The sequence below is a fragment of the Pseudopipra pipra genome, chromosome 27, assembly GCF_036250125.1.
Source record: "Pseudopipra pipra isolate bDixPip1 chromosome 27, bDixPip1.hap1, whole genome shotgun sequence".
Lineage (NCBI taxonomy): Eukaryota > Metazoa > Chordata > Aves > Passeriformes > Pipridae > Pseudopipra > Pseudopipra pipra.
Genome location: NC_087575.1, coordinates 2,351,005 through 2,368,859, shown reverse-complemented (window position 1 = coordinate 2,368,859; position 17,855 = coordinate 2,351,005). Strand labels below are relative to the sequence as shown.

General features: G+C 52.9%; 1 protein-coding gene and 1 long non-coding RNA gene across 10 annotated transcripts in view; one reads left to right on the top strand and one right to left on the bottom strand.

Moving 5' to 3' along the window:
• Nucleotides 1–1,775, top strand: LOC135403243 (uncharacterized). The gene is made up of 2 exons (XR_010425335.1): nt 1–443; nt 1,553–1,775. It is a non-coding gene; the product is annotated as an uncharacterized LOC135403243 (long non-coding RNA).
• A 1,456-nt stretch (nt 1,776–3,231) lies between these two features.
• LOC135403236 (butyrophilin subfamily 1 member A1-like) overlaps nt 3,232–17,855 on the bottom strand; it is a 42,214-nt gene continuing 27,590 nt past the window's right edge. For 5 of the 9 annotated variants that reach the window (XM_064637053.1, XM_064637052.1, XM_064637046.1 and 2 more), the window contains one exon: nt 3,232–4,143. In XM_064637053.1, the coding sequence (XP_064493123.1) occupies nt 3,626–4,143 (518 nt within the window). In that variant the 3' untranslated portion in view covers nt 3,232–3,625. The other 4 variants (XM_064637056.1, XM_064637057.1, XM_064637051.1 and 1 more) reach the window with 4 other exon arrangements.

Sequence of the window (17,855 nt, the reverse complement as noted above, 5' to 3'; positions counted from 1 at the left end):
GTGTGTGTGTGTCTGTGTGTCTGTGTCTGTGTCTGTATCTGTGTGTAGTGGGTTTGTTTAGCTGAATAACATCATTTTCCTGGGAGGGATCTAGAAGTCATCTGATCTATTTGGACCAATGAGATATTCCATAACATGTTACCTCGCCTCAGATATAAAAAAGCGAGGAAGAAGCTGCTGGCTCTCCTCTTCTAGGAGAGCTGCTGGGAACAGCTCCTGGTGGCAGGGGATCATCAGTTCTTGTGGAAAGTAGATTTTTACTGCTGGTTTCCTTTGCCTGTGTGTTTGTAGTGTTATTAGGTTTTTTCATTTTTTCTCTGTGTAACTATAAAACTGCCTTTCTTAGTAAATCCCAGGTTTTTATTTTTTGTTTTTCCTGTCCCCCCTTTTGTCTCTGGAGTGGAATCAGCGCAGCCTCGGTGGACACCTGGTGTTCAGCCAAGGTAACCTCCCACACCTAACCTTTATATCTGTGTGTCTGTGTGTCTTTGTGTCTGTGTATCTGTGTGCCTGTTTATCTGTGTGTCTGTGTGTCTGTATCTGTGTGTCTCTGTGTCTCTGTGTCTGTGTGTCTGTGTGTCTCTGTCTTTGCCTCTGTCTTTTCCTGTGGTTCCTCCCAAGCCAGCCTGTCCCCAGTCCTGCTTTCCCAGACCATCTCCCAGCTCCAGGCAGCAGAGCCACCTGGCAACAGCTGCCCTCTCACCCTGCTGGATTTTGTGGCTCTCAGAGGGATGGGACAAAGCAGAGTGGACCCCCCTGAGTTCCCTATGAGTGGGGCTGAGGCCATCAGCCCCAGGGAACACAAACAACTGCCTGGAGAATACAGAGCTGTGCTGCAAAGCCCAGCAAGTGCTGTCCCCATTTACCAGCTGAGCCATGGAGGCGGCACATGCCCTGCAAACATCTCCACCATGAGCCCCTTGGCAGCAGGAGAAACCTGGGCAAAGAGCCAGGGCAGGAGCCAGCCCTCTGCCTGGCCCCAGTGTGCAGCCTGGACACCCAGAGCAGGGCCACTGCTCTGTGCCTGCTGTCCCCAAGTGCCCTCCCAGCGGGCTGGAGGTGCCTGTGGTGCTGCTGAGCCAGGAGGGCTCTGAGCATCCTGCCCAGGGAGATCCAGGCTCCTGCAGTGCTCAGGGGCTCTTCTCACCCTCCTGCAGCTGGCAGGAAGAAGAGCAGCCAAATCCAAGTGTTAGATGAGGTCACAGGTGGGCTGGAAGCTTCAGGGCAGGGGAGGCCATCGCCCAGAGGAGGGGAGGGAGAAGCTCCATGGGCTGGTCCCCCAGACACACTCCCAGTCCCAGCTGTGCTCTCCAGGCCATCCAGCCCCTCTGCACTGTGCTCTGCTCACTCAAACAAGCTGCAAGTGCTGGGCAAGCTCAGTCCAGCCAGGAGCTGAGCAGGAGATCAGGGGAGTGGGGAGCAGACTGAAGACCTGCCAACTCATCCCAAACCTCCCTTCCTGCAGCCCACCTGCAGGTGAGTGCTGACTGTCTAAAAAGTGCTGGAATAATGTGACCTTTCCATCCTTGCTTCTCTGCTTTGTCATCTTGAGGCAGTGTTGGAGTCCTGCCATCGGCACTTTGAACAGGGAATCCTTCCTGCCCTCCTGTTAATTTTCTGTACATGTGCTGGCATCCAGGCTGGAGAGAGAAGAGAGTGAGACCTTGGTGAATGAGATGGAGGAGATGAGTGGAAGAGATGAATCTCAGGGGAGAAGAGGGAAGGGAACTGTCCTCTGTTGAGGAGAAAAAAATGCACTGTCTGCTGTGGAAGTTGATTTGCTTTCTACATCTATTTCTGGCTGTCCCCTTTCCTCTGATGGGCAGATGGAGGAAAAGATAACTTGGACACCGATATTGTTCACTTGCACCCTCAGGGCTTTGTAATCTCCCTTGAATCTGCCCAGCTTCTGCCTTGGGTGTCATTTGTGCCCCATGGAAAAGCAGTAGTGGAGAGCAGTCTGTGCCCTTGACAGGCTGTGTCACCCTCTCAGCAACCTCTCCGAGCTCAGCTGCCAGAAGGGGGGAGACCTCTGGTGACTCCCTGCAGGGCTGGCAGATGAGTGCCTCAGTGGCCCTTAACGCAGTCCCCCACTAGGAGCACTCATCCTTTCTTTTAGGGGGTCTGCTGGGTTCTGCTGCTGCACTCTCTCCTGGCAGACAGACCTTGCTCAGGGGTGTCTGCAGCTGTTAAAGTGTTGATTCCGGGTTTGGTGGTGATGCTGAAGGTGGAGACTGAAGCAGAGTCCTGCTTTTGTGGGCCACCAGATCTGAGGCGCCTCGTTCTCAGTGCTGACAGTCCCAGAAACCTGGTTCTAAAACCACCACCTGCATCCACCTCAGCTCCTGTAATACTGCACAGTCTTTGAACTCTTCCCTGCTCCTGACAGAACACATCATCAACCTGTGCACACCTTTTCTCCAGGAGGAGGGGCTGGGCACTTGTTGCAATGGGATCTTGGGGTTTAGAGATGGAACAAGAACTAATAGTGTTTGCAGCAGAAGGTCCCAGAGAAAATTCCTGTGCTTTGATTGAAAGAAAGCAGCCAAGCAAGGTGGGCAATCCATGAAGAAAGGAGCTGAAGGAGCAGAGCAGGTGACGCTGGGTTGATGTAGAACCAGGGGTATTGTCTTAAAGGAGGTCATAAGGCAGTCACTCAGAACTTTGGGGGCTCCAGATGCAGATGACCACCAGAGATCTCCAATGAAGCCCCTCAGAGACCTTAAAAAGACATGTATGCATGGTAAGAAGTGTTGACAAATGTAATGAATATGGAACTGGAATGTGGGGAACAAAACAGGAAGAATCATGTCATGCTGACATATCAGCTGTAGTGAGGATCCCTCTGGGTGCACTTTGGGAACTGATTCCCAGGGCACCCGGTGTGCTGGAGTCACTTCAGTGCACCCTAATAAAAGAATGCCTGGCTTCTAAAACTCACAACTTTGGTCTTGGAGGTTTCTTTCAAGAGCTGAGTTTAGGCAACAAACCCACCACCTGCACTGCAGTCTCCCTCCTTGGCAGTTTTCTTGGGGTGAAGCCTTCCCTTGGGAAGGTCCAGGCCTGCTGGATCTCCATGGAATGGAGGATCTGGTGTGAATGCATGTGTGGTGTTTTAGGAATGGTGCTCCCCAATCAAGTGCTCCCACCCAGACCCTCCCAAAGCAGATGCTGCTCACTCCCCCTGCCCCCACCTCTGGTTGAAAGCACAAAAAGCAAAGATCATGGGTGGAGAGAAGAACAATTCACTGGAAACAGCAATGATACCATAAAACCAACAGGAACAGCAACAATACTAAGAAGAAAAGTGTACAAAGAGAGGGTGATTTCCATGCCAAATGCTCACGGAGCCTGAGAGAAGGAAACAATGGTTCCACCCTCCATGTGTAAGGAACACCCTCAGAAGCAGGAGAGAAAGTCCCTTTTCCCCACACCTCGAAATGATGTGGGGTGATCTCATAACACAAGGTCTTGGCCATGGCCTCTCCCACTGATCTGCACTGGGACCAGAACAGCATGTCTGGCCTCAGAGAAAGATCTTGGAGAGATGCAGCATGGAAGAGAGGTGCAGAGAGGTAACGAGATCTCCACCCTTGGAGACCCTTCTCTTACTGCCTCCTCTTCATCAGGGCCACATTTTCAGACATGTCCCAGGACCCAGCCAGAACCAAGGGTAGACATCTTCCCCCCCAAATGATGCCCGTGAAAATGCGAAGATGGGAATTCCCTCATCAACACTGAAAAATGCCACCAGTCCCATTTCATAATCCAGAGAGACCCGGATCCGCCTGGGAACCTTGATTTTGCGAAGGACAGTGGGACTAGTGGAGGTGAAAGCTACCAATAATTCTTTCCATTTCCCCACTGCCCAGATGCCTTTCTCTGGTTTAAACTCAATATCACCCTTTCTTTTCACACCATCACTAAAAATCCCCACAGTCCATTCTCCTGCACCCTCCACCTCCACCTCCCAGTAGTGTCTCCCCGAGGTGAAGCCCTCACAGCCCAGAACGCAGTGGAATGGGTTAAATCTCTCAGGGGTGTCGGGGATGTCCTCTCGTGTGTCAAGTCGTGTCACCCTTTTGCGACTGTAAGACAGGAGAAGCTCACAGTGGGCTGTGTCTGGATCCAGAACCACGTTCGCTGCAGGAGAGATGGAATCAACACATCAGGGCAGAGCTCGGCCCAGGACACATCTTTGCTGGGGCTGCCTAAGGAAGAAGCAGGGGGGGAGGGAGAGCTGGCAGAGTGTGGCATGGCAAGGTGCACAAGGTGACAACAGCAGTGCAAGGAAGAGACACTGAAGCAGAGAGAACAGAGGGAGCAGAGAGGGAAGAGGATCATCAGCCCAGCTCCAGGATGAAGAATTGTGCACAGCTCACCGAGGACAAGGATTTTCCAGATTTGCCTGAAAGTGGGACATGCACCAAAGGAAAGGGAGGCTCAGCAGAAGCATGCCTGGTCCCAGCAGCATCACTTGCAGGAGGGGAACTGCCAGGAAGGGCCATTAAAGCAGGCAAGATGATTCAGCACCAGGAAAGACCAAACTTAGTTACCTGCTGCTATAGGCACTGCCTGTCTTCTCCATGCTTTAAAAAAAACCACAAAAACCACAGGTCAGAGGCAATGGAACACACTGGGGCTGGGTTAGCTCAGGGGAATGATATGCCAGTGGAGGTGCACATTTTCTGAATTGTTGTTATCTTTGTGAAAGTCATCTCACAGCGAGTTGCTTCAAAACTTCAGTGTCTGACTACATGGAAGGGTTCCACCCATTTCCTACAAATCCAATCACGCTGCCTGTCCTGACTTGGACATGCATTTATGGTCAGTTTGGACTTTGAGAACTGAAAGAATGTTGGTCTTAGTACAGAACAATTACAGGGAAGAGCCTAAAACCACACAGAGACCAATGGAAAATAATGTTTCTGAAACAAGTTCTGTATTTGTTCTGTGCCCAAAACAAGGGCACACATGAAAAACACAGGGGAGAAAAAATGCCCAACTGAGAAGACTCCCACAAATACAAGAGAATGATACTCACTGAGTTCCTGGGCTTGTTTCTCTGAAAAGGAAGAGAAAGCAGCACAAATGGGTTGTGGGCCATTGATTTGGACATCCCCTGTCTGCCCTCTCCTGGGACCGCCTGCACGGGCTGGAGGGCGGGTTTGTGCCAAGGCTGAGCAGTGCAAAGCCCTGTCCCACCCCCAGCCTGCAGCTCTGCTCCCCCGCCCATGGGGCAGCTTGTCCTGCTCAGCCTGGGGGCAGGAAAGGATCTCTGGCAGGTCCCTCATCTCCAAGAGCACCAGGGCACTCCCACCCTGCCACTTCTACTGCTGCCCCCACCCGGTCCCATCACCAGACACCATCTTCAGTAGCCTTTATTTTGGATTCCGAAATTCACTCTCTCTTTCCACCCATCACCAAGTGAACCACTGAGTGAACCACTTTTTGGTTCACTTCACACTTTAAAAGTGAAAGAAAAAAGCCCAAATAAAACCACCACCGCTTACAGGCTGCAAAAAATCCTTTTCCAGGACAGACTTGCTGGGATAGGGAGGAGGCTGAAATTGCTCCCAAGGGAAAAGCTGCAGCCCAGGAGCTCCTCAGGACCTGTCTTCCCAAGACTTTGGGGGTCTCACCCACTCTCCCTGAGCCCGCTGTGGGCAGAGATCAGCATCGTGCTGCTGGAGACCTGAGCACGGGCTCCAGCTCCAGGGCAGCGCTGAAGGGGCAGCTTTGCAGCACCAAGGGAGGAGCGTGGGGTGAAATGTCCCCTGCAGTGCTCCCTAAGGGCCCTGTGCCTGTGCTCTGCAGTGCTCAGAACAGCTGAGGCCCCTGCACAATGAAATGTGCTACCCCAAAGCTTCCTCCATCTCTAGAAGGAAAGGAGGCCCTGCCAGGCCCCCCAAACTGCCAGGGATTCTTTGCAGGTCAAGGCCAATTCTTGCTCCATTTCTGTGCTGGGGCAGAGGAGCAGCTGATGCTGCTTTAATGCCAACTTCCTTCCTTGCCTTCTTCTGGGAGAGGAAAGCTTTCTTTTCTTCTCTGACAGAAGTTAAGACCATTGGGTTTTTAAGTTCCCTGGCACCAAACATGTGCCTGAGACACCAGGACAAGACTCTGGTTCCATCCTGGTGTTTCTCAACCCCCTCTTCCCTCAGGACTAGAGGTGGCTGAGTAGGATGGCTGCCCAGCCCCTTCCCCAGCCCCCAAACCTGGGGTGGTACCTTTAATTTTAAATAGACAAACAGTGATAATAAGGAGAGCAACCACAGCAGCCAGGACCACGCCCAGGGCAATCCTCCAAGGATGGGCATCTTGGAAAAAGGGATCTGAAAAATAAAATCCCCAAAGGGAGGTTACTGTGCAAGTAGCAATTGAAAGGAGATTATTTCTATTTCATACAGGGTCATTCCATCTGAATCCCATTGAGGGCGAAAACCAGACTGTACACCACAAAAGGGCAAAAAATGACATTAAAAAAAAATTCATTTTTGACAGTTTCGCACCTGTCTGAGGTTGGTGCCATTTTGTCTGCATTGTGAAGGATTTCTAAAGGGAAGATGGATTTCTAACCAAGTTATTTCTGATTAAATCAGGTTTTCTTCTCTTTTGGGAAAACCAAATACATATTTCATTAGGCAACATGGGATCAGACATAGGGTGACATGTGCATCAAGAGCAACACTCCAGTGCAGAACAGCATCACCAGGAAAAAGGTAATGGTTCCCCAAGGAAATAAAATCTCCAGTATTTGTTAATTTCTGAACTAGAAGAGGAGCAGGGTGGAGTTGGAAAGGACGTGCTGCTGCAGAGCCCTTTGTTGTATGGTTAATGCAGTTCATCATTGCATCTCTGCTCTGATATATTCCCAGCCCCAAAACAATCATCCTGTGAAAAAGAGGCTTTCTTATGAGACAAGAGAAAATTAGAATTACATTCTATACTTGCAGGTGCTAAAAGGAGACACAAGGATTTATTTCTCCTACTAAATCTGTAGGACAGGATTTCACAGCAAGGGAGACTAAGGGCACGGGTTTGCTTCTCCTTTTTCATTTTGCTCCAGGGTTAGGAATGTGCTTCTTTCAGCCAGGTGTCTGTATAAACTCTGCCACAGGGAGGGTTGTACCTTTGCCCCCTGACCGGCCCCTGCAGACGGCCCCGGTGGGTTTTGGCAGCACTCCTGCACCAACGCTGCCGAAAGCCGCGGCCGTTTGCACAGGTGGGATGGAAATGGCCTTGACACGCTGAGCACGTGTCCTGCCAGGGGCCTGGGGGTGCTGTGCCCAGCACAGCTCCGTGGGGCCCGTCGGCAGGGCCGTGCCCCATCCTCGACTCACCTGAGACGTAAAGGGCTGGTCCCTGCCCTGGTGTGTGCGGGAGGTGCTGCACCGAGCAGGAGAGTTCCTGGGTCCCAGCCCTGGTGAGGATGATGCTGCTCTCAGCTGCAAAGAGCCCGTTCTTGTCCTGGGTAGCGTTTTCCGAGAGGGACGGGAGATGGCGCCCGTGGGGATCGTGCCACAGCACCCGGGGCCGTGGGTACCAGCCGGCAGAGCGACAGGCCACCCGGATCCCCCCGTGCTCGTAGCGCTCCAGCGCGATGAGCGGGGCAGAGCCGCTGGCTGCGGGCAAAGAGAGAGACCCCGGCTGACCCTGCAGGCTCCTGGATATCGGGGGGATAACCTGCTTGGGCTGTTTCTCTCCCTGACGTGGATAAACTGACAGAGACAAATCCCAGATTGTTTTTCAGACAAATGTCACCTGGAGTCAGGACATTTCTTGCAGTCTCTTTCATGGAACTGAGACATTTGCTCTGAAGGCCACTACTGCAGCAAAATAATGCACTGGCCTGAATATTAAAATATAAAAGCACCTCGATGTTCTTCCCTTATTAGCCAATGACAGATTTCTTTTTATACCTGATTTATGAAGAAAACCATATCAAAACCACTTCTGAAGGAGGAAGTATTTAATGAGCTCTTTATGACTGCTCTGTGGGCAATTTTACATCTCTGAGACATTCTTGATATTTTACACCAAGGGAATTAATAAAACCCTACTTCCAAAGCAACCACCTGAGACTGTTTCACGACAGAAGGACAGGGAACAAGAGCACTGGCTGTGAGCAAGTAAATTAGAGGTACCGGGGACACAAACTACAGACCTGTCACCTGGAGCTCCACCAGAGTGTCGTCATAATCTGAGCCACGTTGAACAAAGCAGGTGTAATTCCCTGTGTCAGAGAGTTGGACACGGAAGATCCTCAAGTCCGCGCTGCCCTTGGCAAGGCCGTCCTTCCCCAGCTCAGTGCGCCCTTGGTACTGAACCATCTGCTCCCCAAACTGGTCCTGGCCCAACTTGTAGCGATGCACAAAGGGCAAGAACTGCTCCCGAAACCAGGTCACCTCCGTGTCCTGTGCATTCTGCCCCGGGGAGAAGCGGCAGGGCAGCACCACGTCCTCGCCCTTGGCCACGGTGATGGGGCCGGAGGGTCCAGTGACGTTGAGTGGAGCTGGGAGAGACCCCGTAGGAAGAAGAGAGAAGTGTGAGTTTGCTGAGGCAGCTGAGCTGGGACACAGCAGCGGCTGCTGCGCGTGGTTGGGGTGCTGCCGGGCCGGGCCATGGCGCTGGCAGCGTCCCTGTGCCGGGGCAGACGAGGGGCTGAGGGCAGCTGGCACAGGGACCCTGCCCTGCAGCACGGGCAGTGGGCTGGGGCCAGGCCACTCCCCACACCTCTGCTTCCCTGTCCTGCACTGCCAGGACAGTTCTTCACACCCCTTGTTCTCAAGGGGACAAGTGCTGCCCATGTGGCTCAGGGCAGGCAGAAAGGGGCACAAGGAATTGTGGAAGTGGCTGGAAGGCTGCTGGGTGGTTGGCTGGAGCAAGTGACAACTTAGATACAAATGAATCTCAAATATCCTTCACTGTTCTCACCTCTCAGATTGCAAAAATCTATTATAGAAGTAAAAATGTCTCAGGTGCTCTTGGCATCCGTAGAAAATTAAAAGATATAGGCTTAGAATAATCTGTTCTCTCAGTTCACAGAGAAAGTGGTTCAGGTTGAAGGCAAACAAAATCAAATGACCTTTTTTGGACAAGATCTTTTCCAGTCAACTGCCATGGCTGCCTTTAAGAAGCTGCTTCAGGTCAGCAACCAAAGACAACCCAGAGTAATTTGTGAAAGTTCATTGTTGCTGTTGTTGTTGTTTTTTATTGAGCTGGTTCTGCAAAGGGTCCAGCACAGGCTGGACACAGCCCAGTAAAGCAATGACACACTGTGAATGTGCAGGAGACAGGGAAAGCAGGGAGGGAAATGGCAGCAAACTCTTATCAACTCATTGGCCCCATCTAATCCTCACCCCAATTCAGTGGGGTCATGCCCATGCCTCTGTTATCATGGCCAGAGGAATAAACCAGGATCCAGAGGAATAAACCAGGATCCAGAGGAATGCTGGCACTCTCAGAAGTGGAGAAGGTGTCTGGAAAGGGCCTGACCCTGCTCTCTGCTCTGCTGTTCCCAGCGAGCTGCTGCACTGGCAGCCACCAAGATATTCCACCTGGAAGCCATGGCACAGCATCCAGCAAGAACAGGGGGATTCTTACCTGAGTGCCCCTGAGGAACTTGGAAAACTAAAGTGGAAATGACAAAAGCCGGCAGAGAGCAGTGGATGGGGGAACCGCAGAGCATCCTCCTCCCTGGAGCACAACCTGGAGATGGGGAAGGACAGGCAAAGGGCAAAAGGGAAGACAAAACAAGGGAATTTAAAACCAACCAACCAACCAAGCAATTAGGATGAATTCACTTTGAAAGGGATTCATTGCTGATTTCATCCCTTTCTGGAATGTCGAGGGAAGAAACTTGGATGCCCAAGGTTGAAATCAATTTTCCCTCATCAGACTGACTTTGGTTAGTGCTTTATAGGCAAAGGACCTGACTAGTACCAAAAGGGGTGGGAATTTCCCATGGGAAAGCAAAGGACAAGCTGCACTATGTCCTCCAATTCCAGCAGAAAGGGGCAGTTGTTTTCCTATGGAGCCCTGGCTTTTCGGATCCAGCCTTAAGAAAGAGACCCACAGGGGCAGGGGGAGAAGGACAAACCCTGAGCGAGTCAGGACTCATTGCCTGCACCTCCCTGAGAGTGGGAGAAGGCTTTGGAGCAAGGGAAGCCAAAGAGTCCAAACACTAATGCAAGGCCCAGCCAAGACAGGACCTGGCTCTGCTCTGCTCTCCCAACCACCCCCCCTTTTGCCACTGACTTGGTTCCACTTTGCTGACGGGACATGGAAAGCAGAGCTGGTTCTGGCAGATGGCAGAGGACAATTTCCATCCCATCTTTCCCAAAAGATGCCACATACCTGGAGACCCTGAGCTCTTTCCTGGGCTCTGGCTGGAGCAGGAGCTGCTCAGCTGTCACCTTGGAGGTGTCCTCTGATCCCAGGTGAGCTGTCCGGAAAGCAAAGCAAATTGTCCCTTTGCCCCAGCCTGACACCCATTTCCTCCTGCGCTGCTTCCGTCAGAAGTGAAAGTTGTTGAGTAATTTGTGGAGTTTTTAACCTGGACATGGCCTTCTGGCAGCATGCCCAGGCACACCCCTGCTGCAGGGCTGCTCCTTGGACTGGGGAGGGGACAGATGTGGCAGCACTTTGCACATCCCTGGCATGAGCCCAGAGGCCCTGTGGAGTGGAAGGAGTTGGGGAGGACAAGGCAGGGGAGAGGCCGACAGGGTGGAAAAGGGACTGGTCACCAGCACAACGGAGCCTGTCCCTGAGCTTGGCTGGCCAGTGAGTTGGAGAGCCCAGGGGCAGGCAGGGGGATGAGTCAGGCCGAGGGTCCCTGCTGGTGTCAGGGGTGCCAGAAGTGTGGGGTGCCTGAGGGCTGCGTGTGTGAGGGCTGCGGGTTTGCAGAGAGCATCAAGCTGGCTGTGGGGGGTCAGAGGGCCCGGGGGTGGGACAGGGGCACCCCTTGGACAGATGGGAGATCCACCCCTGGCAGAGTGATCACATCACACTCCCCAAACCCACCAAGGTAAGTGGGTGTGTGCTGACAATGGTGGGAACAGTCCCTGGATGGCTGGAGACACATCCTGTGCCTCACAGCCCTGCCTGGAACACCATCCTGGGCCTGGAAAAGCAAGTCCTGGGGTGGCGTGGCCCCCCAGCCGGAATTGAATGGGACAATGGGGCTCCTTTCAAAAACAGCCTCACAGACACCTGGGCTGAGAGCACAGGATGTGATGGGTGGATCATATTCCCTGTCATGCACCAGAATTTCCAGAATTTGAGGTGAGGCCTCACTAGTGCTGAGCACAGGGGGAAGGTCACTGCCTGAGTCCTGCTGTCCATGTTAGCCAGTCCCTTAATGCTTCACACATACACTCCAGCCTTCATCCAGCCCTGGGCAGAGTTTGATCCATCCCAGTTGCTCTCTCACATAAAGAGCAGCTCCACCACCTGGCCTTGCTGACTTGTCATTCCTAAAATGTCCATAGCCATCCAGGACAGCATTCCAGTCCTATGAGGTGTAGAATAGAGATAACAGTTTACACACAGCAAGGGCATTCACCACTAATCAAACAGAAAACCAAGGTGGCAGCCATTCCCATGCTGCTGGCTCCATGTGTTTGCCCCAGACAAAGGCAAAGGGGCAGGGGGCTTCCGCAGCAACTCTTTCCCTTCCTCCAGCCCAGAAAACTGTGGGAAAATGGGGACAAAAGCTCCACTGTGCTGGGGGTTGGTTCTGTGTGGCAGCTGGGGCTTAGCCATGGGCAGCTCTGCAGTGGCTGCTCTCTCTCTCTGGGCACTGGGGGGTGGCTCCAGAGCTCTCCTTCTGAGCTTGGCTCAGGGCACTGGGGGTTACCCCTGCTGTTCCCTTCCCCGGGGCTGCCTCCCACACCACTGCTGTCTTCCAGCTCCCTCTGGAGTCCTCATTTCACTGCTTTGTTCAGCTCCACCTGTTTGGAGCTGTGGCTCCAAGGGATGAGGAGGGGACTGCTGGTGGTGGCAGGGACTGGATCTGCAGGAGTTGATCCTGACACCTTTCCCCTGGAGAGTGGGAGGAAAAATGACACACTTCTGGATTCTGGCGCTCGGCCTTTCCTGCCAAAAAACACCCCCCAGATGTGACATGGATGGTATTGAACATCCAGTGCTAAAACTCCACCTCCTATCTCTGAATCCAGGATATTACCAACCCCTTAGTCTATACCATCCACGTCCTTCTCAGCTTTAACACCTTTCAACTATATGCATAGAACTCTAAACAAGCAAAGGTATTATTTCAGTAGTCACAGACCATCCCCCAAGCTGTCTGCTGAGTTCATTTAGTCCATGACTGGTGTAACTGGAGCAGTCCATACTCATTCTCCATGGCACTTACAGGATACAGTGGCAGTGGCATTCAGCAACCAGTATTACATGGGCAGTTCAACAGTACAGGCTGTTCTCACCCAAAAATCAAATCTTTCCCCATCACTGGGATCACTCTGCCAGGCCTCCCCAGATTTTGATTTCAACCATCATCCCCCACACCACAGAGGCTTTACCTGCCTGGCCCTGCTTGATTGCAGCACATGATTCACAGTCATGGATAACTGGGAGATGGTTAATTCCCCTTGGTCATGAGCCCATCTCTATGTTGCATCTCTTCCCTCATGACCTGAGGTGTCATGGGCCCATCAAGCCAGAAATAGTTCCCCCTTATGTTGCCAGTCCAGATCCACGTCAGACACTTTAATCTCAGCAGCTTGATCCGCCTGTCTGTTGTTGGGATGTTCTTCAGTAGCCCAACTTTTGGGTACCAGCCTCAGTGCTGCCCCAGTCCTGTCCCTGCCCCAGGAGCTTGCACACATCCTGGCCAAGGAGACCCCCGTTCCCTGGGGGAGGATGCACGTCAGTGGGTGGGGGCACATCTGCAGTGCAGACACCTGGACCTGAGCCTGGCAGTCCCTGGGGCTGCAGGAGCACAACAGGCAGGTCTGGGCACAAACCAGTGCAGACCAGGAGAGATGTTACCCCAAGACCCAGAACCCGAGGCCCCAAAATCCTGTTTCTTTCTCCATGCAGAGGAAGGAGCTGAGGATGTCACCTCAGGTGTCTTTGGTGCTGGTGGTGGCTCAACAGATCAGCACGAGAAGTTCAGCTGAGGGTGTGGCAGCCACCAAGTCCCAAGCCATGACAAGCCCAGGCTGGGACAAGCTCCAGGTGCTTTGAACCTAAAGAGTTCTTCCAAAGCAGAAGATGCATTTTTTCCTCCTCAAGAGGGGAAAGTTCTCTCTCCTCTTCCCACCTGAGACTCACCTCTTCCACTCATCTCCTCCACCTCATTCACCAAGGTCTCACTCTCTTCTCTCTCCAGCCTGGATGCCAGCACATGTACAGAAAATCAACAGGAGGGCAGGAAGGATTCCCTGTTCAAAGTGCCGATGGCAGGACTCCGACACTGCCTAAAGATGACAAAGCAGAGAAGCAAGGATGGAAAGGTCACATTATTCTAGCACTTTTTAGACAGTCAGCACTCACCTGCAGGTTGGCTGCAGGAAGGGAGGTTTGGGATGAGTTGGCAGGTCTTCAGTCTGCTCCCCACTCCCCTGATCTCCTGCTCAGCTCCTGGCTGGACTGAGCTTGCCCAGCACTTGCAGCTTGTTTGAGTGAGCAGAGCACAGTGCAGAGGGGCTGGATGGCCTGGAGAGCACAGCTGGGACTGGGAGTGTGTCTGGGGGACCAGCCCATGGAGCTTCTCCCTCCCCTCCTCTGAGCGATGGCTCCCCCTGCCTTGAAGCTTCCAGCCCACGTGTGACCTCATCTAACACTTGAATTTGGCTGCTCTTCCTGCCAGCTGCAGTGCCCAGCCCTGTCTGCAGCACAGGCTCTGCCACAAGGGCCCCTCCCTCCTGCAGCTGCAGGGGGTTGAAAAGAGCCCCTGAGCACTGCAGGAGCCTGGATCTCCCTGGGCAGGATGCTCAGAGCCCTCCTGGCTCAGCAGCACCACAGGCACCTCCAGCCCGCTGGGAGGGCACTTGGGGACAGCAGGCACAGAGCAGTGGCCCTGCTCTGGGTGTCCAGGCTGCACACTGGGGCCAGGCAGAGGGCTGGCTCCTGCCCGGGCTCTTTGCCCAGGTTTCTCCTGCTGCCAAGGGGTTCATGGTGGAGATGTTTGCAGGGCATGTGCCGCCTCCATGGCTCAGCTGGTAAATGGGGACAGCACTTGCTGGGCTTTGCAGCACAGCTCTGTATTCTCCAGGCAGTTGTTTGTGTTCCCTGGGGCTGATGGCCTCATCCCCACTCATAGGGAACTCAGGGGGGTCCACTCTGCTTTGTCCCATCCCTCTGAAAGCCACAAAATCCAGCAGGGTGAGAGGGCAGCTGTTGCCAGGTGGCTCTGCTGCCTGGAGCTGGGAGATGGTCTGGGAAAGCAGGACTGGGGACAGGCTGGCTTGGGAGGAACCACAGGAAAAGACAGAGGCAGAGACACAGACACAGATACACACAGACACACAAAAATAAAGGTTAGATGTGGGAGGTTACCTTGGCTGAACGCCAGGTGTCCACCGAGGCTGCGCTGATTCCTCCCCAGAGACAAAAGGGGGAACGAAAAAAACCAAATGTAAAAACCCGAGATTTACTAAGAAAGGCAGTTTTATAGTTATATGGAGAAAAAAAGGAAAAAAACCTAAGAACACACAGGCAAAGGAAACCAGCAGTAAAAATCTACTTTCCACAAGAAGCAAGGATCCCCTGCCACCAGGAGCTGTTCCCAGCAGCTCTCCTGGAAGAGGAGAGCCAGCAGCTTCTTCCTCGCTTTTTTATATCTGAGGTGAGGTAACATGATATGGAATATCTCATTGGTCCACATAAATCAGATGACTTCTTCTAGATCCCTCCCAGGAAAAGGATGTTATTCAGCTAAACAAACCAACTACACATAGACACAAACACACACACACAGACACACAGACACAGAGACACAGACACACAGACACACAGACACAGACACACAGACACACAGATACATAGACAGACAGACACACAGAGACACAGACACACAGACACAGACACACAGACACACACAAAGAGACACAGACACACAGACACAGACACACAGACACACAGACACACACACACACACACAGACACAGGCACAGACACACAGACACACAGACACACAGACATGCCCAGTCACACCACCAGACAAAGGCACTGGTCCCCTGTAGCACCCACATCACCCCAGCACAGGCAGCCACGTCCGCTCCTCCTGCAGGGCTGGCAGGGGGTCACTGCTGCAGGTGACCCAGGCCACCCTCTCTGCCTTCCTGTGCCCATCTGCACACACCTCCAGCAATGGCTCGGCCCATCTGGCCAAGGGGTGCCCCTGTCCCACCCCCGGGCCCTCTGACCCCCCACAGCCAGCTTGATGCTCTCTGCAAACCCGCAGCCCTCACACACGCAGCCCTCAGGCACCCCACACTTCTGGCACCCCTGACACCAGCAGGGACCCTCGGCCTGACTCATCCCCCTGCCTGCCCCTGGGCTCTCCAACTCACTGGCCAGCCAAGCTCAGGGACAGGCTCCGTTGTGCTGGTGACCAGTCCCTTTTCCACCCTGTCGGCCTCTCCCCTGCCTTGTCCTCTCCGACTCCTTCCACTCCACATGGCTTTAGTGCTCACACCTTTCTGCTGACACCCTCAGGTCTCTGGGACCCCTGCCTTTCCTCCCCAGCTTCCATCCCCAGCTGTGCAGAGGTACAGTCACAAAAGCCAGGCTGGATCTCCCTGGAGTGACACCTCTGGATCTGTGATCCCAGCAATCAGCACCGGTGAGGAGCTTGGCTCATTACACTTCTTTATAGAATCATAAAATCATAGAATCGATTGGGTTGGAAAAGACCTCCGAGATCATCGAGTCCAACCCTTGGTCCAAATCCAGTCCATTTACTAGATCATGGCACTCAGTGCCACGTCCAATCTGCGTTTAAAAATCTCCAGGGATGGTGAATCCACCACCTCTCTGGGCAGCCCATTCCAATGCCTCATTACTCTCTCTGTAAAGAATTTTCTCCTGATATTCAACCTAAATTTCCCCTGGCGGAGCTTAAGCCTGTGCCCCCTTGTCCTATTGCTGAGTGCCTGAGAGAAGAGACCAACCCCCACCTGGCTAGAACTTCCCTTCAGGTAGTTATAGACGGTGATGAGGTCACCTCTGAGCCTCCTCTTCTCCAGGCTAAACAACCCCAGCTCCCTCAGCCTCTCCCCATAGGACTTATGCTCCAGTCCCTTCACCAGCCTTGTTGCTCTTCTCTGGACCCGCTCCAGCACCTCAATATCCTTCCTGAACTGAGGGGCCCAGAACTGAACACAATTCTCAAGGTGTGGCCTCACCAACGCAGAGTACAGGGGAAGGATCACTTCCCTGCTCCTGCTGGCCACGCTATTTTTGATACAGGACAAGATCCCATTGGCCTTCTTGGCCACCTGGGCACACTGTTGGCTCATGTTGAGCTTCCTGTCAATTAGTACCCCCAGGTCCCTTTCTGCCTGGCTGCTTTCCAGCCACTCTGTGCCCAGCCTGTAGTGCTGCAGGGGGTTGTTGTGGCCAAAGTGCAGGACCCGGCACTTGGCTTTATTGAACTTCATCCCATTGGAATCAGCCCATCTCTCAAGTCTATCCAGATCCCTCTGCAGAGCCCTCCTGCCTTCCAGCAGGTCAACACTCCCTCCCAATTTGGTGTCATCAGCAAATTTGCTGATGATGGACTCAAACCCCTCATCTAAATCATCAAAAAAGATGTTAAACAGGACTGGGCCCAACACAGACCCCTGGGGAACACCACTGGTGACCGGCCGCCAGCTGGATGCAGCTCCATTCACCAGCACTCTCTGGGCCCGACCCTCCAGCCAGCTCCTAATCCAGGAGAGGATACACTTGGCCAAGCCATGGGCTACCAGCTTTTCCAGGAGTATATTATGGGAGACAGTGTCAAAGGCCTTGCTGAAGTCTAGACAGACCACATCCACAGCCTTCCCCTCATCCACCAGGTGGGTCCCCTGATCATAAAAAGAGATCAGGTTGGTCAGACAGGACCTGCCCCTCCTAAACCCATGCTGGCTGGGTCTAATCCCTTGTCCATCCTGAAGGTGCTGTGTGATTGCACTCAGGATGATCTGCTCCATAACCCTGCCAGGCACCGAGGTCAGGCTGACAGGCTTGCAGCCTTTTTTGTGGATTGGGGTGACATTTGCCAACCTCCAATCATCTGGGACCTTCCCAGAGAGCCAGGACTGTTGGAAGATGATGGAGAGCGGTTTGGCAAGCTCTTCTGCCAGCTCCCTCATCACCCTGGGATGGATCCCGTCTGGTCCCATAGACTTGTTGGGATCCAGCTGGCTCAGTAAGTCGATAACTACATCCTCCTGGAATACAGGAGGGCTATTCAGCTCTCTGTCTCTGTCTATCTGCTCTAGAGGCCAGTTGTCCTGAGGGCCACCTGTCTTACTGCTAAAAACTGAGGCAAAGTAGGTGTTAAGTACCTCAGCCTTCTCCTCATCTTTGTTAACTATATTTCCCTCCAAGTCCAACAGAGAATTGAGGTTTTCCTTGCCCCTCCTTTTGCTATTAATGTATTTATAAAAGGACTTTTTGTTATCCCTAACTGAATTAGCCAAATTAACTTCAAATTCCACTTTTCTTTCTCTAATTTTTTTCCTGCATGACCTAGCTCTCTTGGTAAATTCTTCATAAGTAGCCAGCCCTTTTTTCCACAGTCTGTAAACTTTCTTTTTATCCCTGATTTCTTTCAGAACCTCCCTATTTAACCAAGCCGGCCGTCTTCCCCTCCGGCTGGCCTTTCGGCACACTGG